General features: G+C 52.7%; 10 protein-coding genes across 10 annotated transcripts; 5 read left to right on the forward strand and 5 right to left on the reverse strand.

Annotated features, from left to right (window-relative positions):
- Positions 1-44: 44 nt before the first annotated feature.
- Positions 45-1,228, forward strand: D7B24_008666 (uncharacterized protein; the record flags this gene model as incomplete). Its single annotated transcript, XM_028642752.1, has 5 exons — positions 45-126; positions 180-362; positions 432-520; positions 591-1,080; positions 1,137-1,228. The coding sequence occupies 5 exons, from the start codon at positions 45-47 to the stop codon at positions 1,226-1,228; spliced, it is 936 nt and encodes a 311-aa protein (XP_028498443.1).
- A 723-nt stretch (positions 1,229-1,951) lies between these two features.
- On the forward strand, positions 1,952-2,364 carry D7B24_008667 (uncharacterized protein; the record flags this gene model as incomplete). The annotated part of the gene is made up of 2 exons (XM_028642753.1): positions 1,952-2,222; positions 2,303-2,364. The coding sequence occupies 2 exons, from the start codon at positions 1,952-1,954 to the stop codon at positions 2,362-2,364; spliced, it is 333 nt and encodes a 110-aa protein (XP_028498444.1).
- Positions 2,365-3,548: 1,184 nt separating this feature from the next.
- On the reverse strand, positions 3,549-5,225 carry D7B24_008668 (uncharacterized protein; the record flags this gene model as incomplete). The annotated part of the gene is made up of 7 exons (XM_028642754.1): positions 3,549-3,688; positions 3,827-4,120; positions 4,173-4,429; positions 4,481-4,728; positions 4,775-4,904; positions 4,983-5,014; positions 5,079-5,225. 7 exons carry the CDS (start codon positions 5,223-5,225, stop codon positions 3,549-3,551), a joined length of 1,248 nt encoding a protein of 415 aa, XP_028498445.1.
- Positions 5,226-6,004: 779 nt separating this feature from the next.
- D7B24_008669 (uncharacterized protein) lies at positions 6,005-7,694 on the reverse strand (the record flags this gene model as incomplete). Its single annotated transcript, XM_028642755.1, has 5 exons — positions 6,005-6,265; positions 6,327-6,589; positions 6,727-6,799; positions 6,859-6,952; positions 7,333-7,694. 5 exons carry the CDS (start codon positions 7,692-7,694, stop codon positions 6,005-6,007), a joined length of 1,053 nt encoding a protein of 350 aa, XP_028498446.1.
- Positions 7,695-8,306: 612 nt separating this feature from the next.
- Positions 8,307-9,928, forward strand: OXCT1 (Succinyl-CoA:3-ketoacid coenzyme A transferase 1, mitochondrial; the record flags this gene model as incomplete). Its single annotated transcript, XM_028642756.1, has 7 exons — positions 8,307-8,325; positions 8,373-8,567; positions 8,628-9,014; positions 9,077-9,427; positions 9,484-9,578; positions 9,643-9,682; positions 9,741-9,928. The coding sequence occupies 7 exons, from the start codon at positions 8,307-8,309 to the stop codon at positions 9,926-9,928; spliced, it is 1,275 nt and encodes a 424-aa protein (XP_028498447.1).
- An 898-nt stretch (positions 9,929-10,826) lies between these two features.
- D7B24_008671 (uncharacterized protein) lies at positions 10,827-12,050 on the reverse strand (the record flags this gene model as incomplete). The annotated part of the gene is made up of 1 exon (XM_028642757.1): positions 10,827-12,050. One exon carries the CDS (start codon positions 12,048-12,050, stop codon positions 10,827-10,829), a length of 1,224 nt encoding a protein of 407 aa, XP_028498448.1.
- Positions 12,051-12,566: 516 nt separating this feature from the next.
- D7B24_008672 (uncharacterized protein) lies at positions 12,567-17,658 on the forward strand (the record flags this gene model as incomplete). The annotated part of the gene is made up of 10 exons (XM_028642758.1): positions 12,567-12,707; positions 12,781-13,424; positions 13,479-13,880; positions 14,824-15,790; positions 15,849-16,079; positions 16,149-16,268; positions 16,319-16,369; positions 16,455-16,481; positions 16,851-17,542; positions 17,610-17,658. The coding sequence occupies 10 exons, from the start codon at positions 12,567-12,569 to the stop codon at positions 17,656-17,658; spliced, it is 3,324 nt and encodes a 1,107-aa protein (XP_028498449.1).
- Positions 17,659-17,803: 145 nt separating this feature from the next.
- On the reverse strand, positions 17,804-19,526 carry D7B24_008673 (uncharacterized protein; the record flags this gene model as incomplete). Its single annotated transcript, XM_028642759.1, has 4 exons — positions 17,804-17,917; positions 18,008-18,135; positions 18,191-18,545; positions 18,600-19,526. The coding sequence occupies 4 exons, from the start codon at positions 19,524-19,526 to the stop codon at positions 17,804-17,806; spliced, it is 1,524 nt and encodes a 507-aa protein (XP_028498450.1).
- A 609-nt stretch (positions 19,527-20,135) lies between these two features.
- Positions 20,136-21,633, forward strand: D7B24_008674 (uncharacterized protein; the record flags this gene model as incomplete). Its single annotated transcript, XM_028642760.1, has 2 exons — positions 20,136-20,261; positions 20,338-21,633. 2 exons carry the CDS (start codon positions 20,136-20,138, stop codon positions 21,631-21,633), a joined length of 1,422 nt encoding a protein of 473 aa, XP_028498451.1.
- Positions 21,634-22,172: 539 nt separating this feature from the next.
- Positions 22,173-24,112, reverse strand: D7B24_008675 (uncharacterized protein; the record flags this gene model as incomplete). The annotated part of the gene is made up of 3 exons (XM_028642761.1): positions 22,173-23,445; positions 23,521-23,918; positions 23,996-24,112. The coding sequence occupies 3 exons, from the start codon at positions 24,110-24,112 to the stop codon at positions 22,173-22,175; spliced, it is 1,788 nt and encodes a 595-aa protein (XP_028498452.1).
- Positions 24,113-25,274: the final 1,162 nt, after the last annotated feature.

Genomic DNA, 25,274 nt, shown 5'->3' on the forward strand with positions numbered 1-25,274 from the left:
CTCTAGCACTTGTTATCATTGCTCCCCACGGACCTCTAGACATCATGTTGAAAAGTCTCATGTTGCTTGCCCTGGCGCAAGTCTCAGTCGCAGAGTGGAAGTATGCCATAGACAAGAAAAGTTGCAGTGAGTTTCTCCGCTATCCTACCCAGAATACGAGCATTAATATCTCGACAAAGAGGACGGCATGTATGACCAGGTCAAATTCTACATGGATCAATCCCAAGCCCAATCGCAGCGGGTCGTCGACGCATTGGGTCCGTACCTTGACGATCCGAACAACAAGCCAGATGATCGCATCTTGGCTCAGATGAGACAGTTGTTTCCTTCCGATGGCGTACCCACCGCCCGCCTGTTACATGGTCAGTAAAAGCAACAAATTTTTCATATTTTGGAGAAATGGTTGACTGACGTGACTATCGCGGATGTAGGGATCTACCAGAAGGTCACCAAGTACGCCTATCAAGACGTGGACATCTGGGCGGATGAATACAGGCAAGGGAGAGACAAAGGAGACCTAGTAAGCAAATTTGATGGTGACTTACTTCTGTTAGTTACTTGTTAGCTAATCAGAGCATATGTTTCTCTAGGAGATCTTCTGCAACGCAGACCACGTTGTGGAAGACCCCAACAACCCCGAGAAGAACATCAAGTGGCGTGATACAGCACAGGACCTGCCCGTTACCGACAAAGATGGAATTTTGAGTCTGAAGAACCCCCTAAGCTTCACATTGGCGGTCACGAAGGACTCGCGTCCGATATCGCGTGAGCAACCTTGGCCGGAACACTCACCCGAGTACATTGCGTTCCACCCCCGCTACATGAAGAAAAGCACAGAAAAGAACTCAATGCTCAACCACGATCGTGTCGAGAAGGCAGCCTATCCCTCGCTTTGGGACAAGGTCAAAGTGAAGCTGCCGGGGCTCGATTTCGGAGCTGTTGATATTCTAGCTACGCCTGAGCTCACGATGCTGCATGAGTTGACGCATTTGCTTGCAGTTGCAGATGCGGTAGACTCGGAAGGAAGGAACAGTTACGGGTGGCTGAACTGTGTTAGGATGAAGAGCTTCAAGAATGCTGGTAAGTGCATATCTTCATCATTACAAGATAACGAGATACTGATGCGCTGTTTGCAGACAGCCTGGCCTACTTCGCCCTGGTAGTTGATTTGATCCAGGGTTACGGATATGATGTAGATGACAAGGGAAAGCTGAACAAATTCTCGTAGCCCTACTGCTTTCGTTGTTGTGGAGTCTTACAATTGGAATATGGCGTACTTGGTAAAGCTTTGTGCGATTCAACTGAGATCTGAATGACCCACTTGCCTCTCTGCTGCTGCTTTACGCCGTGCAATCCATTCCCCGTCGATGTATCATCGAAAAGGGACCACTATAACTTGTTGGTTGTATTCACTTGGGGCTTCTAGGGCATTCACCTGTTGCCAGGTGGCCTGTGCCCTGGCGCCTCCCATAGCTTAGTTCTAGGCACCCTCCTGCCTACAGAATAGCTTCCCAATACACACATCTTCTCTCAGACCCTTGACCTCCACCAACATAATTCACTATTCTTTATGACTCTATGCGCGAAAGGTGGCTCATGCATCCAGGCAGACTCCAAGCTCCTGCACTTTATGCCAGTCCGTGAGAGCGATCACGAAAGTGTGTTTAGGATTGAATATGATCAGATACCGCGGAGATACCAAGGCCTACGATGAGAGAAGCCAACACTATATACTGGCTCTGGCTGTTCGACCCCGGGCTCTGCACTATCCCACAGGCGTATGATGGTATGAGCTGAGCTTTCTGTTGTGTCCCCCACTCTGAATCCTGGCCAGCCGCGCGGGCGGACAGTGAAATGGGGCTCGGTTTCTGCCACCCTCCCCCATACTGCTGGCTTCTCAGGATTAACTGGCAAATCTACTGTCAAAACTCTCGCGAGATGCTCGCCAAACATGAACGGGTTCGCAGGTCCATCCGGCACAGTACTCAGCATACCACGCCAGGTCGGCTCGCTCGTGTCGAGCCACAAGTCCACCGATACCAGAGTCTTTCTCTCCGCAGCCTGGTTCAACGAGGCACAACATTCGCGCCAACGTCTCAGAATGGCATGGGCCTCGCTGCTCATTTTCATCTTGGACTCGCGCCTGATGGGCAACCTAATCGAGAGGCTCAAGGTTCTTATGGAGGATAACAATGGCGGCGTGCCAACAGCTGTCAGGCTGTGTAAAGTGTTGATGTCGTGGATAACGAAGTTGACGAAGCTGAAGATGGATGTGCGGCCTTCGATGTAAAACTGCTTGCAGACCAACAGAATGGCCAGAAACGGATTGCTCCAGCATTTGCCATCTCCAAGGGCTACGCTTGACGTTGCCTCTCGGCCATACTCTTCTTCACATCTCCAGTGATTACCCCAACTTGATTGCATGCGTTGCCACAATTCTTTGTCTTCAAACCGGCTTGTTCGACGCTTGGCGCATTCTTCCATGAGTTCATCAGGTGCTGCGTGGTCGGTCACGCATTTCGCACGCATATATCGGCCTTTGCGGTGTATGATGTGCTGGGCGAACCCGGCATCCTTCCACAACTCTTCGAGTATTGCAATCCTTATCTCCAAAGGCAGTTGCATGAGTGTCGCGGCTTCTGGCTGTGGTCGCATCGTTGAAGCAATTGCGTGGGAGTCGGGATAGCGGGCAGGGGATCTGGTTCCCTTACGCGCCACTAAATGCGAGCGAAAATACGCGAACGCCATCTCTTTTGAAGTTGTGATTCGATAGATTGGACGTTTCGAGTCTTGTGATAAGGTGAGGAACGGCTCATGCTTGATTGCGGCGAGATTCTTATTTGTAAGAATTGAGTCTCTGGACGGCCAATTTACAGCGGGAGCTTTCCCAGGCCATTGGGCGTCTATTTTTAGCGAGCTATTCTCGCCACGGCCCCCAAACGTAAGCCTCATGATGGCAAGTAATACCCGGCGTCCCTTGAATTCTCTTGATCCTTCTCGACAGGAGAGGTTTAGCTTACGCATTCCGGGCTCGCTACCCTTGATGCCCACCTACTGCAATAGCGACAGTTCTGCACCTGTGGGTAAGATCGCTTGACTACTGCGCGCTGGAGCGACGAAGCGCAATCGACATGTGACGACATGAGATCAATTACCACTTGAGATGACAGCTAATGACTCCTCTTTTGTGATTGGAGATGCAAGTTACACGAAGCAGCTCAAATGGCTCCGAAGACGCAAGTACCCAGAAGCATGGTCAGTGATCGTAGGTGCCGTTTCGCGCACTGTCTGTACGCGCTTCGCTGATGCTGGCAGCTTTCACGAAGATATCCCCTTGACCAACTTTCCGCTGAGCACTGACACGATGGGTCCAACAAATAAGGTCCCATCCTGGAATGAGGCAGATCTATTTACAATTAAATAGGCAGTCCAAGAATTCAGGTCAAATTCTAACAATCAGCATGTATGCTGGTCCACTTGATCTACCTCTACGTGATGGGAAGCATGATGCTGTTCTTTCTAAGAATTTCATAGGTGTAGCGGTCACTTTACCGAACCACACCACCTTGGCGGAGGGAGGCAATAGCTGCATCATTTAGACCAAGTTCCTCCCTCAGAACTTCGTCAGTATGTTGCCCAAGAAGAGGAGGCGCGGATCGAATTGTCGGTTGCGATCTGGAATATTTCACTGGCGAGTTGATAAGCTCCATCGGTCCACAGGACGGATGGTCTATCTCGACAATCATATTCCTTGCTCTCACTGCGATCAAGATTTAGCAGCTAGCCGGCAGTGAGGTCTCTAGATTAGAGTGAATGTTCTGCTTACCATGGCGATGCTGGGTGGTGTCCATGAGATCATTGACCTTGGCATACGGCAAGCCAGTGCCGTCGAAGATGTCAAGCCACTCTTGGGTAGTCTTTGTGCGAGTGATCTCTTCAATCCATTTCTCTAGCACACCTCTGTACTTGACTCTGGCTGAATTGGTTGCAAAGCGATCATCAGTGGCCCATTCCGGCTTGCCTAAGCCCTTGGCCAGGATGGCGAACAATCTATCGTTGCCTCCACCGAAAAGAATGTCACCGTCCGATGACTTGAACGCTCTGTAAGGAACGACGGAGGCTCGTCAATAGGTCAGTGCTGGGCTGGAATCTTTGCAAATAGACTGACTCACGATGAGCTGTTCCCCAACGTCCGCTATCTCTCTCCTTCGTGATGAGCACTGACTGCGCCATATTAGATAGCGTGGCAACCTGGCAATCGCTGAGACATATGTCGAGATGCTGACCCAGATTGGATCGATTCCGTTCAAGCAGTGACGCCAGAATGCTTGTCGTTGCGTACATTCCCGTCGTCAGATCAGTCACAGCACACCCAACCTTGACAGGAGGACCATCACGAGGCCCAGTGATGTGCATCAACCCCATTTCTCTGGTGAATACTTGTCAGCGCTTGCATCATGTCAGGGGACGTAACACTTACGCCTCAACCATAACATCGTAGCCCGCGCGATCGCTGTATGGTCCGAACTGGCCATAGCCGGTGATACTCGCGTAAATGAGCTTGGGATTGAGTTTTCTCAGCGTCTCATAGTCCAAGCCGTACTTCTTCAGCGAGCCAGGAAGGTAGTTCTCCACGACAACATCAACTTTCTTTGCCAACTCGCGCAAGATGTCAGCACCTTGTTTCTCCTTAAACGACAAGGCAAGCGACTTTTTGTTTCGATTCACCTAAAACGTCAGATGATTTGTCTCAGGCATTTCTTTCCAAACTTACCGAAAGGTAGTATGCGCTTTCACCAGCAGGAATAGCAGAATCGGCACCGTCCAAACGGGGCGCATACGGCGGGCCCCAGGATCTCGTATCGTCGCCGCGAACCGGATGTTCAACTTTCAAGATATCCGCACTAATGCCGAAGGCTTGGTTAGAATATAGAGTTTGCACATGACATCCTGATAGTAATCAGTGTCGAAGGAGAGCCTACCCCATGTCACCAAGGATTTGTGTACAATATGGCTACAAAGTGACGCGACATTAGCATTCATCCGAATCAAACTGGAAGTTTCTACGATGCACCTACACCTGCAAGCACCCTGCTCAGATCAAGCACTTTGACACCGTCCAATGGAAGCTTGGCTGTGGCGCTGGCTGTAGAATGACTGCGTGTAGATCTCAAGGCCCTGAGGCAAGCTCGCGGCGCCTGGGCCGAGCGGATCCCCAGGTTCATTCGGAACATGATGGGAAGGATGGATTTGCAGATATGCAGAAAAAGAAAGGAATGAATTTCATCCAATAAGCTCTCTTTGTATGTATTGCTCTTGCATGAGGATCTCACAGAATGTTGTTGCTCTTTTGAACAGCTCACACCGAGGGCTGCTGACACCCACCTCGTGAAGTGGTGTGGGACGTTGGCGGTTGGTCCCACCTCACTGGGATGGCAGCACTGTGGGGTTGACAGAGCCCGCGTTCACCACATGTACCACCACTCTACGGCCTGACCAGCATTGGTTTTTTTATCCGCATACTCGCATAGATTTTGCACCTTGTCCGAGAAGTTAGTGGTCTCTGATTTAATCAAGATTATGGAAATGGCTTTGCGTGCACAACTCCATGGCCCTCTGCTTACAACTCAGGATAAGGAAACCCCTGAAGTCGCTCCCCCAATGTCAGGCATTTCTTCCAGCCAATCTCTGCTAGTAGTTTACCTCGACTGTCCCGATACTTGGCATCATACTGCTCAGGGGACAAAACCTGAAGTTTGTGGTCGGGACCCACAGCTATCACGTCGTCGCTGTCTCGTTTTCCGTCGTGCGCAAACTCCAGCACTGCCTCAGCGAACCGCTTGCTCAACTCAACATCTTCACGTGTGAGCCAGGGCTCGAAGTTGCGAAGTAGATACGCAATGTCGAGAGCATGCGAGGCAAACCCACATGTACCACCTGGAAGCGGGTTTGTCTGAGGAGGACGCAATGTCAGAAACCTGCCGAGAATAAAGCCAGCCACGGGCTAACTGACCTGATCCATATGATATTGACGGACTTTGGTATCGTGGGGCAATCCAAAGCCTTTGCCTGCTGCCAATACCGGCGCATAGAACCGCAATTCTGAAGCGAGCAGTAGCATACCCGTTGCGGCCTTGTCGGTATCAAGCAAGTACGCCGTTCGGACCTTCTGGGTCAGATCGGACCCGAGAATATCGTTACATGCGACAATTGTCCTATCCTTTGCATCCGCTTTATCCAAGTACCGCGAGCGTAAGATAGTGCCCTGTCATCGCGCGGTTCGTCAGTTTTGTCTTGCAATGGGAGATGTAGCCATATCTTCGTACATCGTGAGCCATGTCCCCTGTCAAAATGCTCTTGCACCACGTATTCGTTATAGTGAGATCTACCACTCGCAGCCCCGGGAGGAAGTCTCCATCCAAAGTTGCACTCCAATGCTGAACCATCGGCACCACTTGGACAATATCAGATGCCGGAAGAAAGCGAAGCTTGTTGGCAGCTTCTTTTAGATCTAATTCGTCCAGTCCAAGATACGCAAGGTTCTCTCTAAGCATTGCTTCTTGCCAAGCCATTGACTGTGGCCTCCGGACTGTGATATCACCAGACATCAACAAAACTCGATCGAATAAAGGGTCGCTTGTTGCCAGGAGTGTGGAGAGAGCAACTGCAATTGCGTCAGTAGTGGCCTTTCATATATGAAAGCGTCGTTCTCGATACAACACTCACTTCCCCCAGCTGATTCTCCAAAGGCGGTGATCGAGCTAGGATCACCGCCGAATCCGCCAATGTTTTTCTTAATCTGCGACGATGTTGTTCAGAACATTTCTTGTGAAAGAGTATTGCATCATCCCGCCATACCCATTTGAAAGCACAAGCTTGATCCTTCAGTCCATAGTTTCCCCGCAGACCAGCCTGTGCTGAAGCTAAGAACCCGAAGATCCCAACGCGGTAGCTAGGGGTTGGTTAGCGCGCCGATCAATACACAATGAGCAACCAGAAATCGAAGCTCACTTGATTGAGACGCCAATAACGGGCTTTCCATGATCTAGGGAGTGTCTGACAAACTTGACAAGGTCTGAAGTTCGAAGCATGAGCGTGAGGTTCCAAGCTGGATTTCTGCGTTGATTTCAGAGATGAGCTTACCATACTGAGGCCAGGCATTACTTCCAAGACAGAGCGCGCCTCTAAACTTAGATCAGTACCGAAATTGATACACAAGCTCTCGGGGCCGCTTTCGCCAACAACTCGAATGAAACAGGGCGACAAACCCGTGAACCCTGTATGGCTTGTGAGCGAGATATCGGCGGTGCGGAGGTCTTGGCTGCACCTTACCATACCATCACTGGCAATTTGGTATCTTGGGGAATCTGCAGAGGTCTGGTAACCACCAGGTTTAGACAATAATTTTCATTTTCTTCAATGTTTCTTTCCACCACGGGGAGATCTCCGACAAGGTTCAAGTCCGCCCGTTGGGCTCCCACCCCCTGAGGACAGGCAGGTCCGAACTGTGTCGCATCAAATAGGTCCGTACTGAGCTTTCCTTCTTGAATAACGGGGTCTGTCCATCTTGCTGATTTGGCTGCATACGGTATGCCTCGGAATTGCTCGATGTTGCCGTCCTCGAGAAGCACGCCCTGAACGTCCCCCAGCACCGGATGGTTGAGCACTGCCGTTGCGATACTGGGCGTCGCCATGTTGATCGGGGTGACGGTATGATTTCTCGGGTCGGTCTTTCAGGCACAGACGCCGCGACCACGTACGAGCACTTCATGCCACCAGCCTTGTGGTGGGTGAAGGCCATGAAGAGGGGTGGGGGAGTGGGGGAGTCGGTGTTCCGGCATGCGGGCCAGTACCCCACATCGCTTTGCCGATGGATGGTGTTGATGGTGGGGTAGCTTCTGATGTTGGCCACTGTACAGTAGATACAAAACTTTGGTGAAAGGTTCAATGTGACCATTTTCGACCATCGTAGGACCAATTTCACGAGCCGGCCAGCTGTCGCATCTTGCCTTTCGTCTTTCATAGGTTCAGCGTCCACAATGATGAGTTTGACAATGAGTAGAGCACGAATCCTCGCCCCCAGTGTTGGTGCCTCTATCAGTAGGAGAGGCATATCGTCGACTCGAATTTGCTTTGGTATCAACAAATTGTGTACATCAACATCCGAAGCCATTGGTCAAGTCAAGAGCGGCTCTACGGTCCTTGTTGGCGGATTCGGATTCTCTGGTGTGCCAAACACACTCGTCAATGCGTTGCGGGATCGCCCGGACATCACAGATCTGACAGTTGTTTCTAACAATGCTGGCATGCCGGGCGTCGGGCTGGGTACGTGAAATACGGCCAACCAGCTTCATCCATTAACGCCTTCCAAGGTCAACTACTGGGAACCGGTCAGATCAAGAAGATGATCGCGTCGTATATCGGAGAGAATAAGACATTCGAGAAGCTGTACCTCACTGGTCAATTGGATCTCGAGCTCACACCCCAGGGAACCATGGCGGAAAAGATTGCCAGTGGCGCTGCCGGCGTACCAGCATTCTACACTCCTGCGGGGTACGGCACAATCAGTAAGTCTCATTGTCAGCATTGTAGCTCGACGTAATAGCTAAGAGAGTCTTTCTGCGCAGTTCAGTCTGGAGAAATGCCGGTCCGATTCAACATAGATGGAACAGTAGGCACAATGTCGACACCGCGAGAGACAAGAGTATTCAATGGAAAGCCGTACGTCCTGGAAGAAGCCATCCAGGCAGACGTCGCCCTCGTCAAGGTGCACAAAGCAGACCGTATGGGTAACTGCCAGTTCCGACGAGCGATGAACAACTTCAACGAGTCGATGGCCAAGAATGCCCGTTTCACCATTGTCGAGGCAGATGAGATCGTTGAAGTCGGCGAGATTGCACCTGAAGACGTCCATATTCCAGGCATTTACGTGGACCAGGTGGCGAAGAGCACCGAAGAGAAGAAGATTGAAAAGCTGACGTACCACAAGTCTCCAGAAGAGATGCTCAAGTCGGGTGAGTGGCCCCATACTCACCGCCACCATGGCTGTTACGGCGTCGCTAACTCATATTCATAGTGGCTGGAGCAGGAGAGGGCGCGGGCCGCAGGATCAGGATCGTAAAGCGAGCTGCTCAAGAGCTGAAAGATGGCATGTATGTCAACCTTGGCATCGGCATGCCTCTTGCAACACCCGCTTTCATCCAGGAGGGCAACGAGGTAGTCTTGCAATCTGAGAATGGCATCCTGGGCATGGGCCGATATCCCAATCCAGGCGAAGAAGACCCTGACTTGATCAACCCGGGTAAGGAAGGTGTCACGGTGAATCAGGGGGCCTCGTTCTTCGGTAGCCAAGAGAGCTTCGGCATGATCCGCGCGGGCAAGATCAACTTGACCATGCTAGGAGGCTTGCAGGTCAGCAAAGACGGAGGTGAGTGCTGGACAATCTTTACAAAAGATACGTGCTTCCAGCCTCTGACATTTCAGATCTCGCGAATTTCATGCTGCCTGGTAAGGTCAAGGGTATTGGCGGAGCCATGGATCTCGTTGCAAACTCGAAGACCAGAGTCATTGTTACAATGGTATGTCACGATAATTCTATATATTCCATCATGCTGAGCTGGAACTGACGCATCGCTTCGCCAGGAGCACGTTGACAAGAAGAACAACCCCAAGATTCTCAAACGTAAGTCAATGCTTGAGCATGTCCTGGGATCGCGGCTACAGGCTTACCGTGCCCGCAGAATGCACGTTTCCCCTGACTGGACGCAAGTGCGTGTCTCGAATCATCACCGATCTCGCTGTGTTTGATGTCACCCCGAAAGGATTGTTGTTGGTTGAAAAGCTGCAGGATGTATCGCTGGATGAGCTTCGCGCTAAAACCGAGGCAGACTTTGAGGTGTCCCCTGACCTCAAAGCATATGAAGTATAAGTTGGATCATCATTCATTCCTATGCATGGACTCAGGCGTCGCGGTAAAGAGCGGGTTCCATAGACGTCCGAAAATGGTGTCAATACCGATCAGAGGCCCAGTTTGACGTTCATCGCCATTATAATCATGAGTGTTTCTTTGATGCTTGAAGGACCATCATGTGTTGCACCCCAGTAGCACTAAAAATCACGACTGTTGTACTCATGTCGGCACTAGGTGTGTGTCTCTGATGTTAGCGACATGCCTAAGACAGCTATGCAACAAGATGCTAAATCAAATTTGATTGCACTATCTATGCTTCATCTGTACCACGACAAGCGAGGGCTGGGCAGAGAATTGGCGAGAGGGTGGTTGACGTACGCCTCTACAGCGCTAAGCTCCCCTGGGGAAAGTACGTTCCAGGGCGTTGGGCCGCCTGTAACACGCTGGATCCAGCCGCCAAGCCCGCGAATCGTCTTGTGACGAGTGTCCCACATGTGTGCTCTCGTCCCACATGCACCCACATGTCCCACATCCGAACCTCCCACATGTCCCACATCACACGAATACGCATCCCAGGGAACCCTGATGGAGTAGTTAACTTTGGCAGAGGCATCTCATCCAAAACAGCCATGCTTTTTATGATCTATTGAGTCAGCGACGTGCTTCTGATTCATGAAATCCGATACCCTGGTTCCGGTGCTGGGTAACATGTTTTCCTGCTGGCATACTAGAGGTCAGTGCCGGGCCGGAACAGGTGTCATGTTCAAACCCAAATACAGCCACTCGCATTAGATCCTGATTCTCAACCCAAGGATCCATGTGACTGGCGAATCAGGTTATTCGGCACATGTTGTGAATTGGAGACAGTTATATCTTGCAATTGCATGGGATTATCATTTACCATGTATGGAAAGACCTAACCTGTGACCTTAGCTAAAATCTCCCGAACTTGGCTCTCTTTCGTGATCGGGATGGCGTTCGTAGTGATCCAATGGTCTGTCAGACTGTTGGTAACAAGCATGTCCAGCTTGTCAGGGTCGAACCCTACATCATCCAGCGTACGCGGCATGCCCAGGTTGCGCAAGTAGACATCCAGAACCGTGGCCAGATCCGCTTGCGACTGGTCGACATCTTCCGAAGCGAGCATTTCAGATATTATTTCACTCTCTCGCAGAATTTGGGTGACAACCGCCTGTTTCTCCACGTTGATCGGGTCCTGGCTGTTAAAGGAGCAAACAGCCGGCAGCAGAATGCAGCTCGTCTCGCCATGAGAAACCCCCAGTGGACCGAGCTGATGCCCTATGGCGTGGCTTCCGCCGAGAGGGACGCCGCAGGAGACGGCTCTCATGGCCTCGACGACACCAGTCTGACACTGATGCCTGGCCTCGAGGTCTGTTGGGTCTTGCTTGCACTTGAGCAACGCCCCCGCTAGCCTCTCGAGCCCTCGCTTGGCCCACGTGTCAGCCTCTTCGTTGCTCAGTCGAGAGCAAAGTGTCTCGACGCAGTGGTCGACGGCTCGGATGCCCGTGCTGAGCCAAATGCGTTCCTGAGTTGTAGTGCAGAGTTCGGGATCTTGAATCACGAGGTCGGGATCGCGTATGGGGTCGAACACCATCTTTTGCCGCTTCTTCTCTTCGGTAGCTCCGGCGATGGCTTGATATTCACCTCCAGAGAGCGTGGTCGGAATGCATATTAGGGGGATACTGGGATGGATCCAGTTGTGTGGCCTTTCTCCCCGTAACGAGCAGATATCGGCAACGGAATAGACCTTGTTTGCCAACGCAAATCTGATGAGCTTAGCTCCATCTGTGATACTACCCGCGCCGAGGGTCACTAGGCAATCGACGCCGAGATCTTTAGCCTCGGCGATGATGGGAACAAGTTCTTGGATCGGTGTGTGGGACCCGATTCCGACATGGACACCTGCAACCCGGTCGCCCAAGGCCTTTTTCAACCTGTCCAGCGCATCCGTGTTGCGTGTCAAGCTTGCCGACGCGATTATGTACACGCGGTGGGAAGAAAGATTGCCGTTGACATGAACGGCGCAGGCTTCAGGAAAAGGTAGCCCATAGCTTACAGCGGGGGTTGTCTTGATGTCGAAAGCCGGGTGAGATGTTTCGGAGCTGAACCAGGTCGCCATGTTGAATTTGGTGTTACTTTGCACTGGCCTAGGACTGTCTTGATCAAGGCTGTACGGCGTCGAAATAGGCAAAATCTGCTGTTCTGGAAGGGTCGCAAGGGGATTTCGCGCGGCTCAGAAGCTTGGGACGACGGGATAATAAAAAGCACTGCAGTCTTTCAGTCCACATGTCGAATCCACATGACGTTCGACGAGCCTCACCATGCCATGATGTGGTGACGCCCAAATCGACAGTTCGATGCCGCCATGTGGGGTTCGGCTCCCGCCTGGATGATCCACGAAACTCCCCCACGCTGCCCACACGCATGGGCAGGAAGTATCATGCACCCGACTTGTCCAAGCTTGCTAGCCACATTGGCAATTTAACTTATACCTTTGCTTACCTGTATCAACCTTCCGAGGAAAGTTCAAGCTTGTGAACCAGTCGAAGCTTGACCTGTTGCTTGTTTGATGGTCTTCTCCCAACATTGAAACCCGCCGAACCCGGACCATCACTAAACTGCAGCTGAAAGAGATATGGCATTCCGAGCAGTTGGACAGAGTGTACTGAAGAAAAGTCCCAATGATGTGGTGTTCCTCTCGGCTGTGCGAAGCCCGATCACCAAGGCTTTCAAAGGTGGGTTCAAGGATGCTTGGCCAGAGGATATTCTAAGACCTGTAAGAGGAAACCCAACCGCCGACCTCCAGTACTCAGCTGGTGGGACTGACAAGTGCGACCTCTGGCGTATAGGTCATGCGGGAGGCTACACGTAGGGCCAATATTCAACCTGGCGACGTCCAAGATGTTCTGATCGGCAATGTCCTCGCCGAGCTCGGATTCTCTAAGACAGGCAGAATGGCGCTGAACGATTGCGGCTTCCCTGTTTCGACAACCTTCCACACCGTTAACAGACAATGTTCTAGCAGCCTGCAAGCCATAACACACCAGGCTCATGCTATCCTGGCGGGCCAAATCGATGTCGCTTTAGCCGGTGGTGTCGAGAGCATGTCGAAGAACTACGCGTCCCGCGGCCGTCCGACCGATGTTTCACCTTCACTTCAAGCTTCGACCGTCAAACATGCGACCGACTGCCTGCTTCCTATGGGTATCACGTCGGAAAATGTTGCTCGGCGATACGTTGTTTCACGTCAGGACCAGGACGACTATGCCTTTCTGAGCCACCAGAGGGCAGAGGCTGCACAGGCCGCGGGAAAGTTTGACTCCGAGATCGTGCCTGTCACGTATAGCTCGCCAGTCGAAATTGATGGGACGAAGCAGACAACAAAGTTTACAATCTCGCGGGATGATACCATCAGGCCTGGCGTCAAGAGAGAGAAGCTTGGGACGCTGAAACCGGCCTTTGCCGAAGATGGTGCCAGCACCGCGGGCAACTCGTGAGTAAAACGAACAATTGGCGTGCTCGTTCCCTCAAGTAACGAAAGATGCAGGTCGCAAATCTCAGATGGTGCATCATCAGTAATTCTCGCGCGGCGATCGTGGGCCGATTCCCGGGGGCTGCGACCCATCGGTCGCTTTGCAGGGACGCAAGTGCTGGGATGCGAGCCGGACGAGATGGGCGTTGGACCAGCACTCGCCATACCAGCGTTGCTCAGGTACGCCGGAGTCGAATTGAGGGACATCGACGTGCTTGAAATCAATGAAGCTTTCGCAAGCCAAGTTCTTCATGTTCTTCGAACCCTGTCGCTTGACGTCGACAAGGTCAACCCTAATGGAGGCGCTATTGCGCTTGGGCATCCTACAGCGGCTACAGGAGCGAGACAGGCGGCTACATTGCTAGCTGAGCTGAAACGATCCGATCGCGAACTGGGGATCGTCAGCATGTGCACAAGGTAAGCCGACTTAATCCGCCCAGCTCGGTTTTGTAAGGCAGCGGCTGACTTGTTTCGCCAATCAGTGGAGGACATGGGGTAGCATCGTTGATTATAAGGGAGTAGTAAACATGGAGTCGCTGAGACGGTGAAAACGAGATATTTGCCGATCGATTCAGAGCGCTCAGCTTGTGCCAGTGGGGCTGTTGGATGTTGGTCTAGAAACACCTGGAATAAAACAAGTGAGAAATACAGCTGGTCCTTCGGGAAGAATCAAGTATCCCATGGTTCGCTCGGCTATGTCCGTTGCACTGAAGGAGTCCCTTGGGGGACCTCGCGCCTAAGCCACGGTCTCGTTCCATAATAGAGTTCGAACTTGGCCCTCTCAGGACAAGCATGACGCCTCCTAGACTGTCCAATTGCAGTAGGGGCGATGTCAGACCAGGGATCTGGGGTCTCCCCACGTTCCCCGCCTTAGCAGCCCCCTGACCATTCTCCTTTGGTAGAGGCGACGGGATTGTACAAGTAAGGTGGGAGGTCCACGGTCGCTCGGTCTGCGGCGCCGGCAAGCATCGTTACGCTCTACCCCGACAACCTCGACCGACCTCTGCAACGAGATATACACCCACCAACACTTCAGGACTCCAGTCTATTCAGGCCCTCTTTCATGCCTGCTCGAACCTGTTCATACTGCGACGGCAGCTTCTCCAAGATTGAACATCTGAAGCGCCACGAGAGGTCCCGTATTTCAACCCCGAACTCGCGGCACTCGCGGAACTCGAGACCGTGACATCTGGCTTACAGGAAGGCGCGAACAGATACCGGCGAGAAACCTTACACTTGTCGACTTTGCAACAAAAAATTTGCGCGCGGGTAAGTCGGCTCGAATTCCGGGATAACGGGATACCATCTGCGTCTGAGAGTTGCGGGGCTAATGAGATGCCGATCGTCTTGATGCAAATAGTGATGTCCTTAAGCGGCATATCAGGGGCCACCTAGCCCAGAAGGAGGGCCAAAATGGCAAAGAAAGCAGAGAGCCCCGGAGCAGTCGACAAGCCGATGATGAGTCGGGATCTGGTGTCTCCCCGAGGTCATCGGGGGACGCCGAGAACACGGCCGACACGGGGAAGCTCTCTGCCGCTCGGCCGGAACAGGGCGATGATGACAACCTCACCATTACAGTGGCCCACGTGCAAAACCCGGAATTCGATTTTGTGACTTCGGTCGCGGTCATTGATCCACCCACAGAGAGTAACGACGACTTCGACGGTAACGAGCTTTTGGCATCAGTTCCGACACAACCGACGCATACCAACAGCACCGACAGGCCAAACCCAACGGATGCAACTTTGTTTGAAGGAAACAGTCTGTTCTCGCCTTCTGTAGGAGATGCAGGCCGCACTCCACGGGAAATGCTCACTGCAGCCATGGCCTCGCAACAACCATTGGAAAGCGACCTCTCGGTCATTCTCGGATTCGCGCCCCGGGCGGCCTTTGGCGCCTTGGGTCATAACCGGGCTTTAGATTCCGATAATCTCGGTTGGCTTTCCACATTTGACGCCGCCATTCCTTCTCCGCCAAATAGCACGAATCCGTGGGATGCCTTCCTCATCTCCTTGGGTTCGCCCCTAATAAGAGACTTTCAGGGGAACTCGGCCCGCAAACATAGCTTCGGCTCCGATATACCGGACGAGCGGTTCGCGAAAGTGGCCAGGCTGTGGCCAAAAAGAAGGGAGCGGCCGTGGTATATGATACAGACGCTTTGGCATGACGCCGCCAATCATGAAGGCACCAACCTCTTCTCTGAATCTCCACCAGGTGAAAGGGATGAAAACTCCCCATCCATGCGGACAAACGGCCCTCAGAGAGGTCTGGACGACGACAGGCGTCTGTCACTAATCAGAGACCTATCACTGCCTCGATTTGGCGGAGTATGTATTCAACTTCGGTAACCTTTCACTAGCCTGGACTAATGCTGACATCTGCCAGGATGATAACGACCAGAGCCTTCAGATTAAATCTGGCCTTCCGACGGCAGACACCTTTGCCGTATGCATCGATCTCTACTTCCAGCGATTTCACCCATTGTTCCCATTTATCCACGAACCCACGTTTTCGGCCAGGCGCACACCAAACATTATTCTCCTCCCAATATGTCTGATTGGCCTCCATCTACTGGATCCGGATAAGACGAGGTCTTTTGTCATAACTCAGGTTCTAGTAAGCCTGGCCTTGACATGTTTGTATCTTACCATGGATGTCATGACACTGATTTCTATGGTTTTGTAGAGAGGAATTGAGAGGTGTACGGCCGCACTAGCAAGGCCATGGAAACGAAATGATTCCATGTCTCTAGTTACCGTTCTCGGCTCTGCAATTCTGTATCTCAATTTTGCGTCAATCCTAGAAGTAAGTGCCGCCAATGGCTCCTTGTTGGTTAAGTTTTTGACCTTTTGTAGGAAGTTGCGCATTCGGAACTCACGCACGCACTTTACGCCAAAGCCCTGACTGTGAGTGAGAATGGGTTCAAAGGCCTTGAAAGGCGGCCAAGGACCAAAGAATCAATCAACCAATAAAAGTGCTAATGCCCTTCAGGTTGCCCAACAGAGCGGCCTTTTCGAGGTGAGCAGGGGCCCCTCCATCTGCGAGGCGCTGTCGCAAGAACGCCAAACGGACGCCGCTTGGAAGTCTTGGGCGCGGATAGAATCAGCCAAACGGCAAGTCGCTCCTCTCTTGCATCAATTTGCGTGTCTGGCGCTCAGTTGGAAGGCTTTTGTTAACGCTTGCAACAGTGTGGTGGCGTACCTTGTTGTAACCGACTGTTTGTACACGTCTAGCATCGGGCCAAAACCCATGACACAAGTGGACATGCTACATATCCATGCTCCTTGCCCTGAAAATCTATTTGACGCAGTAGATGCAACCAGCTGGGAAAAGCTTGCGTCCACGTTACCCACCGCCTTCATAGATCCACCCGTCCTTGACTTCCAGGGCCACAAGGCAACACTCCCAACGACGCTGTCCGCCAGCGTGATGGGCATGTACACATTACTATCAGCCACATGGCTCTACATCGCTGACGTCCGCTACCGTACTCTGCCTTCTAGCACCGATCCGCTCAGGAACAGCCTGTACCCTGGAGACATATTCCAGGAAAGCTCGACGGGAGCCGCTATAGCACCTCTCCTCCGGGAGATCTACGCTTCAGACCACGATGGTCTGCTTGCCAGCGACCCCAACGCCATGGCCTTCTGGAACAACATGTGCGTCAACCTGACGGCCAATCTCGACCTGTTCGAGGTCGCGGCTGGGCGTGAGGGCATGGAAGCAGGCAAGACGGCGCTCGAGAAGATTTTCGTCTGGGCGCAGACCGCGCATGCGAGGCGTGCTTGTCTCCATGCCGCCCAGGTCTATGTCTGCATGGCGAAGAGGAAAATATCAGACGGCACCATGTTCATGTCGGAGATTGCATTGTTCAACGCTGCGCTCGTGCTGGGACTGTACGTGTATGCGGCGCCGGACACGCTCGAGACTGGCACAGAGGCATCGCTGGAACTACTTGACGAGGTGGATTGGAATCAGATTGGGGATGAAGGACTCCCCGGATGGAACATGGAGCAGAGCGATTGCAGTTATGCGGCAAGGAGGTTCATCAGCGAAGGAGGCGCCATTTCGTTCAATCGGTATGTTTGCATCGGGGGTTATGCCTCGGCGCGAAGGGTAATTCTGAACTACGTGGGCCTTCTGGAGGAAGTCGGGAGGTGGAATTGGCGACGATTTCGTCACATATTACGAGTGATGAGCGATAGCATGGTAGAACTGGGATGAAAATCATGAATTGCAGATTGGATTCAGTCCAATTTTGTGCTGTGTTACTTTCACGTGACTACCTATGTAAACAATTTACTGCCAAAGCTTTCACTCGGTGGCACAATATCGCATCTCTAGTCACGCAACTTGGCGTTGTGGTAGAACTCGCGACGAGCCCGCTCAGCAGCTTCGTCTTCCTTCACTTGCTTCAAGAGTTCCTGGATCCTGGGGTTGGTGGAGAATCGGTCCTAAAGGGTTGGAAAACACATGGTCAGTCTGGCTGATGCAGCAAGTAATGGGGTATTCATTTTCACATGATATCAGGGGCGGCTACGTACTGGTAGATTATCCCATGCGCTGGCATCCGTTCCCTGGGCCTCGAGGACACCACTGTCTTTACGGGCCCATTCAGTGAAGAGGAGAGTCCTGCTGGTCTCCACCATGACAGTCATTTGCTCTAATACTTCTGTAAGTAAAGTCCAATGCTGCGTGTCAATCACATCAAAAGCAAAAAAACGTACCTTCCAAAATACGTCTGGGTTGGTTAGTCTGCACCTTGTGTTCCTCTATGTAGCGTTCATCAAAGCCTCCGTGAGGTGTGTGGCCGCCTTCATAACTGCCGCCGCCTGGCTGGAAGTCATTCGACCGCCCCAAGCCGTTGCCATACAGGCAGGTCAGGAACTCCGAGGCGGAGTTACGATGGAAGTAGGGTGGGCGGAGCGAGTTCGATGCAACGTCCCAGCGAGGGCCAAACCAGAGGAAGTCAACAAGAGAAGTGTTCGGGTCCCTCGACTTGGCACTTAGAACGGTATTGATGGAGGGGTCGGTGTGGTCGACTGACGTGGCGTTTTGCGACACAAACTTTGTAAGATCGTACTGTAATATTCGTTAGCATGTCTCATGATCCTGCGGAAGACGTGACAATTTTACCTTGTAAGGCACTGAGTTACCATGCCACGCAACCACGTCAAAGGGGCTATGGTTCTGCTTTATGCCGACATGCTTTCCATTGTTCTTCACTACGATGGTGAATTCGCGATGAAGGTCTTCATCAATGTGAGCCTTTGGATACAGGAAGTCGCGCGCGTTGGCCAGACCGTAGCCTCCAATGGGGCCAAGGTCGGGCAGCTCCCATGTTGAGCCCCAGACCTCAACAATGAAGCCGCGAGCGACAGGAACATCGGCAGCCAAGTCGATGCGGAAGCGGATGCCCCTTTGGATGACGCAAATCTCTCCGGGTTGAAGGAAGAGCCTTCCCATTTCCGTTTGAATCTCGAGGTTCCCGAGCTGGGCCACGAGAAGGAAGTCGCCATCGATATTGCAGTAAGCCTTGCCGGGCATGTTTTTGTTGAAGGCATAGACGTAGAGGGCGACACCCTCGCGCAGGTTCGGGTCACCGCTGCCGGCTAGTGTCTGCAGTCCATCGGTAAAGTCGATCTGGTCATCGGCAGCAGGCAGGGGAAATGGTTTCCATTCTGCCTGCGCCGGGATTGTTTCGACCTTTGTGTTCAGGGATAAGAAGCAGTTCTCGATGTTTGACCGCGTTGCTAGGTCGACGTAACCAGAGTGCGCTGCCGACGGCCTGGCACGATACATGTAGGTATTCTGGTTGGCATGTCGAGGAGCCGCAAAGAAAGACGACGTCAAACCCTCTGTGTAAAGGCCGAAGCCTCGGTCTTGGGGATTGTTCTGTGCAATAGGTAGAGCTCCGGGAATCACCTCGGACTGGTGCCTATTGTTCCATCCTGCGAAATATTCGTAGGGATCGTTGGCGCGAGTAGGTTTTGATCGCTGAAGATCAGTGTAGTGGAAGATCTTCTGAGGATCAGTGGCGGCAACCCGTTCTTCAATAGTCATGATGTTAGGCTGTTTCTTCAAGTGCTTTGGTATGTCTATCTTTTGGGAGCTACATGTCTCCAAGTGCTATAGAGCATTATGTAGACAACTCGGGTCAGCTTCCCGAAGTTGGGAAGCAGCGACCAGTGTGTGGGGTCAATCCATCTCCTCGTACTGCTCCTCCTTGCCACGAGACATCTCCAAACATGATCAATACACCAAAGCATGATCATAGGTGGCTAACGCCTGCTGGTGAGGAGAGAGCGTGGGGAGCTGTCGAGATGTGTATCCCCACATTCCGGCCCCACCATGCTTGCGTACGGTGGTGTTAGAGCCTCTCCACCACCCGGCCCCTCGGGAGTCTACATGTGAGACTTCTCCCACATGGAGTTCGGATGCATGAAGTGGCAATCATCTCGTGCTCTTGATTCGTTGGATAGCACTCTCGATGTCCCTTGCAATGTTCTACGTGGGGTGAGCTCCGTGTTTAGTCACCATAAGTTCTCCCAATCTTTTCTCAATTGCAATCAGTAAGCCTTTGGTACCGCTGGAGGTTCACCAGGTTTCTCTAGACGTTAGAAACACCTATCTCTCACAACCATGAATGCCCTTCAACGAGTCACTCGCCAAATGGCAAGGGTGTCTGCACGGTCCATGCCTAGAATGAATCAGCCTCCCAGGCGCCTTCTGGGCAGTGTCAGTGCGCTTGATTCGGTACTTTATCGAAGCATGTTTGGCACCGACGAAGCTCGAAAGGTATGGCATTTCGCCTCGTGTACACGAAGCACTGGCAGCAATCAAGAAGCTGACCTCATATGTGACTCCGTTGCAGATCTTCAGCGACGAAGCCTACATCAAAAGCTGCGTGGATGTCGAGACGGCGTTGGCCAGGGCGCAAGCAAAATGCAATGTCATACCGCAAACCGCGGCTGAAGCCATCACCTCCACAGCAGACGCCTCCAAGCTCAACTATGACCGACTCGCCAACGAAACAGAGATTGTCGGCTACCCCATCCTACCCCTCATCCGACAACTCTCAGACCAGTGCGGCGAGGCTGGCAAATACCTACACTGGGGCGCAACAACGCAAGACATCATGGACACCGCGTCAATGCTGCAGATGAAGGCTGGCCTTGATCTTGTCGAGACCAAGCTGCGGAGCGCCATCAAGGCGTTAACCATACTGGCCGAAGAGTATCGGGATGCACCCATGGCTGGACGTACTCATCTGCAGCATGCTCTTCCGGTCACATTTGGCTACAAGTGCGCATCTTGGCTCAGCGGCCTTCAGAGGCATCTAGAGCGCATACAGCAGCTGCGACCACGCTGTCTGCTTGTTCAGTACGGTGGTGCGGCCGGAACACTGGCCTCTCTGGGTGGTGGCAACGAAGGCATCGAGGTGCGCAAGCAGCTCGCGAAGGACCTTGGTCTCCACGACCCCTCGATGACGTGGCACGTCGCGAGAGACGGAGTCGCCGAAATCATCAACACGCTTGCCCTGATAGGAGGGTCGCTGGGTAAGGTCGCGCTGGATCTCATCATCATGTCCTCCAACGAGGTGGGTGAGGTCATGGAGCCTTTCGTACCGCACCGCGGCGCTTCTTCGACCATGCCGCAGAAGAGAAATCCCATCTCGAGCGAGCTCATCTTGGCGGCGTCCAAACTGCTGCGCGCGAACGCTGGGTTGGGCCTGGACTCTATGGTCGCCGACTTCGAGCGGGCTTCGGGTCCTTGGCATCTCGAGTGGGTGGCCGTTCCTGAGAGCTTCGTCCTTGCTATTGGAGCCCTTCATCAAGCGGAGTTTGTCTTCTCCGGCATGACGGTTAATCGGGAGCGCCTTCTTCACAACCTGAACTCCACGGACGGTCTTATCGTCGCTGAGGCTGTCATGATGGGCTTGGCGCCGCACCTCGGCCGACAGAACAGCCACGATATCATTTACGAGGCGTGCAAGACTGCCATAGAGACAAAGGCCACTTTGTACGAAGTTTTGAAGAGGAATAGGGAGGTTGTTACGTTGCTTGGACACGAGAAGTTACAGGAGATGTGTGACCCCAAGAACTACTTGGGAGCTAGTACACAAATGGTGGATACTGTGACTGCATTGAGTAGAAGTCTCGGAGTTTAATATTGAACATCCCGGCTATGTAGCAATTAGACATGAAATGAGTAGACAATAAAGTTCAGTGGGGGCTATAATATGGTTTTCGTATTGGGGCACGTTGCTGTAATATCTGAACTTATCTTGGCATGGACGCCCGCCCGCAAGCTCGAAACGAGGCGCGTGTTGCCCTGGTTTGATCATATGAGCAACTTAAGCATTGGGAAATGGCACAATTGTACTGGCGTGATGCATAGTGTAAAACTTAAAGAATCGCTCGAAACTTGGGAATTTGCCGCAGAAGGGTGTTTGTGAACCACTGGAAGGATTCATTGCTTTGCTTCAACATGGTAGCCGTGACAAGGAAGTGAAGACCAGATCACGCCCGAAATTGCAAAAGCGGTTGATTGATGATTATAATTTCACTAACGTGAAATCTGAGGCCACGCTTGATTTTCACAGCAGACCGATTTCGTCCGTAGACTACGACAAGAAAACACATGAGTGAACCGCTCCTAAACCAGCCATGTTTCGTCCAAAATAGTGTCGAGGTGGCATCGCCTTAATCAACCAATCGTCTTGGGCTCGCGCCTATCCTCAACGGTTGCGACCTCCACATCAGAGCTTCCAAGGCCATCACCCTGAATCCTCTTCTCTGCACCCCTAGACAACATGGCCGACGCGACGTGGTTGGTCATGTGTTCTTGAGGGTCCTTGATCCACAGAGAGCAGATGAAGGCAATTACACTGAAGGGAATGGTGATATAGAAGACAAACTGGAACGCGCGGCCGTAGGCGAGGCGTACTGCCGCTCGAAGGGTGGCCTGGATCTCGGGCGTCATGCCAGCGATACCGTCGAGAGTGCCTGGGATGCCAAGGTTGTGGGTAATGGTTCCAGGAATGATGGCGGGCAGGTCGGCGGGGTTGAGACCGCTAGCGAGGGCAGCCTTCACAATCTCTTCGCCTGCGTAGTCGGTGAACTTGTCCTGGAAGACAGTGTTGAAGATCGCGTTTCCGACGGCACCACCTGCGGATCGGAACGTTCCGAGGAGGCCCATGGCCACGCCAAGGTGAGCATGAGGAACGTGGAGACTGGCAACAGCGTACCCGACAATGGTGCAGAGAAGGAACATCGGAACACCGATCGCCGGAACGAAGGCCCAGGCAAGCCTGTTGTTCGGATTGACGGTGGCGGCAGCGGCACCGATGAACAGGGCCTGGAAGCCTGCGCCTGCAACAATGAGCCACTTGAGGTGGCCGATCTTGTGGGCCAGCATAGGGATGATGACACCAGGGATGAGACTCCAGATGTTCATCGGTAGCGAGATGACACCAATTTCGATGGGGTCGGTCGTGAACATGAAGAGCGAACCCTGAGGCAGCAAAGCCGAGAGCGAATGGAAGTTCATGCCTGAGATGAACAGAACGATCAGGAGAAGAGTGAAACCGCGCCACATCTTGAAGAGCTCGAGGGGGAAGAGTGGGTCTTTGGCGTAGTTGAACTCCCACGTAAAGCATGCGACGAGGCCGGCGAGACCAACAAAGATGGGCGTAAGAGTGCTGGCGCTATCCCATGGGTGCTCAGGCGTGCCGCCCCAAGTGATGCCAACAAGGCACGTTGCGAGACCCAGGGTAAATAGTGTGATACCGATCCAGTCGACCTCCTTAAACTGCTGCCATCGAGTCTTATCGAAGTCACCCCTCGGATGGGTTGTCGGCCAGTAGAAGATGGCGGTTCCAGCGAGAGATATGCATTCGGTAATGATGCCAATATAGAAGATCCAGCGCCACGTCGCATGTTTGTATAGAACGCCGGCGATGAGGGCTGTGACGACACCCCTATAGCGGAAGTCGATAGATTAGCCACTCTTCCTTCCATTGTGAGTTTGAAACTTGGAGGATGACTCCACGTACCAAGGCAAGGTGATTCCACCTTCCAGAATACCCACGCCGACAGCTCGCCATTTGTTAGGCAGCATCTCGGGAACGCCGGCGTAGGCAACAAAGATAAACCCTGTACCAAGACCGATAACTGTCTCAGCCGCAATCAGGGCAGCAACACTTTGCGCTGTTGCTCCAACGATGGAGCCAACCAACACAACAAATTGACCACCTAGAATCATGTTCCTTCGGCCGAAAATGTCGCTGAGAGGTCCACCGAGCGAGAAGGAGACGGCGGTGGCAAGAGACCAAGCGCCAACGATCCAGGCAAACGGCGCGTCGTTGCCCAGATCATTACTGACCTGGACAACGATTGCTGCCAGGACGACGAAAGCAAGGGCGACGCCGGGGCCGAAGGAGGCTGCCATGAACTGTTCAGGCAAGCTTGTTAGCCTTTGTATCGACTCGCTCGTCATTCGAATAGGGCTCAATATCTAGAAAGACTCACAAAGATTGCGGCCCAGACTCTCCATCCGACCTTGACTGGCTCATCCTCGTGGTCATATTGAACAGGTGCATTGGCGTCTTCGACGCGCCGCTGCGTAGTCTCGCCGTCTTTCGACATGGTGAAGGTTGATAACTTCGTGAACAGTGAATAAAGCTCTGGGTTTCCAGGACCGAATGATGCTCGAACTTGACAGCGAAGGAATTAACTCGAGCACTGAGTGTGACGATGTGTGTGAGTTATACTTGAGTCCTCTCTAGCATTGCGTCCCAATGCTGCCCCAGATTCAGCCGCTGGTCTCGGCACGTCCATAACCCCAAACGCGCTATAGCTAACCTCGTGGTCGTCCCACTGCCGTACCCTCCAAGGCGAGCACTCCAGCTACTCCAGACTGTGGGGTCTGGGGAATATGTGGTCTGTGGGGGAAGAAAGCGTGTGGGGAAGCCCTTGGAGAGGGGACGGACCTTCAGGGAGAGTGAGGATTCGTGAAGATTCGTGAAGATTCGTGAGGGGTAAGCTTGCCGCCAGGCAAGCCACGAGGCCAGGGTTGGCGTGTCTCTATTGACTTGTGAGGCCAAGCACTGACCCGGTAGGCCCAGCGCTGAGGACAGACAAGTGCCGTGCTACGCCTCGCGTCGCGTCGCCGCACCCCCTTGTCTTCTCGGTAGTTCTCCACCGAACGATGCCGTTTTGTATGCGAATTCGGATCTGGTTGCAATCTTTCGGATCGAGGTCAATTGCCGGTGGGGCTTTGCATTATGCGTCTGGGCCTGGTCCCTAGCTGGACTCTCAAGGTTTGTCGCGGCAGCACCACCACCGCTTCGGTTTCCTTCGCCAAGAAATCGGTCACATTGCCATGATCTCTGCCCTGGCGATGGATGAGCAAGCAATAATTCATCGGGCTATGCTCTTGCTGGTAGCCAGGTTACCACGAATACCACATGCGTCTCAATCAGCTGCCCAGGATGCCAAAGAGCTCAATGACCTGCCGCCAGTGCAATCTTTCCGAGGCTTCCGAGACGCCGAAATGTGTCCATCTCTGCCGTCGGCATCAAGAAACTCATCCATTACTGATCAATGTTGGCGATGGCTGTGATAAGTCGGAGTCTTGCAATCTCTCGAGATGTTGAAGAATCCCGAACGGGGAATACGAGATTTCCGGCTGGCGGTCTCTCACTCCGTAGCTTCGCCCTTATCGTCGGTTCCCTCAGCTGAGGACCCCTAGACGCTTGATCTGCCGTCTGACGCACGGACCTCACGATCTCTAAGTGCCAGAATCAGG

This window comes from Verticillium nonalfalfae (genome assembly GCF_003724135.2).
Source record: "Verticillium nonalfalfae strain VnAa140/NRRL 66861 chromosome Unknown scaffold_8, whole genome shotgun sequence".
NCBI classification, from domain to species: Eukaryota; Fungi; Ascomycota; class Sordariomycetes; order Glomerellales; family Plectosphaerellaceae; genus Verticillium; species Verticillium nonalfalfae.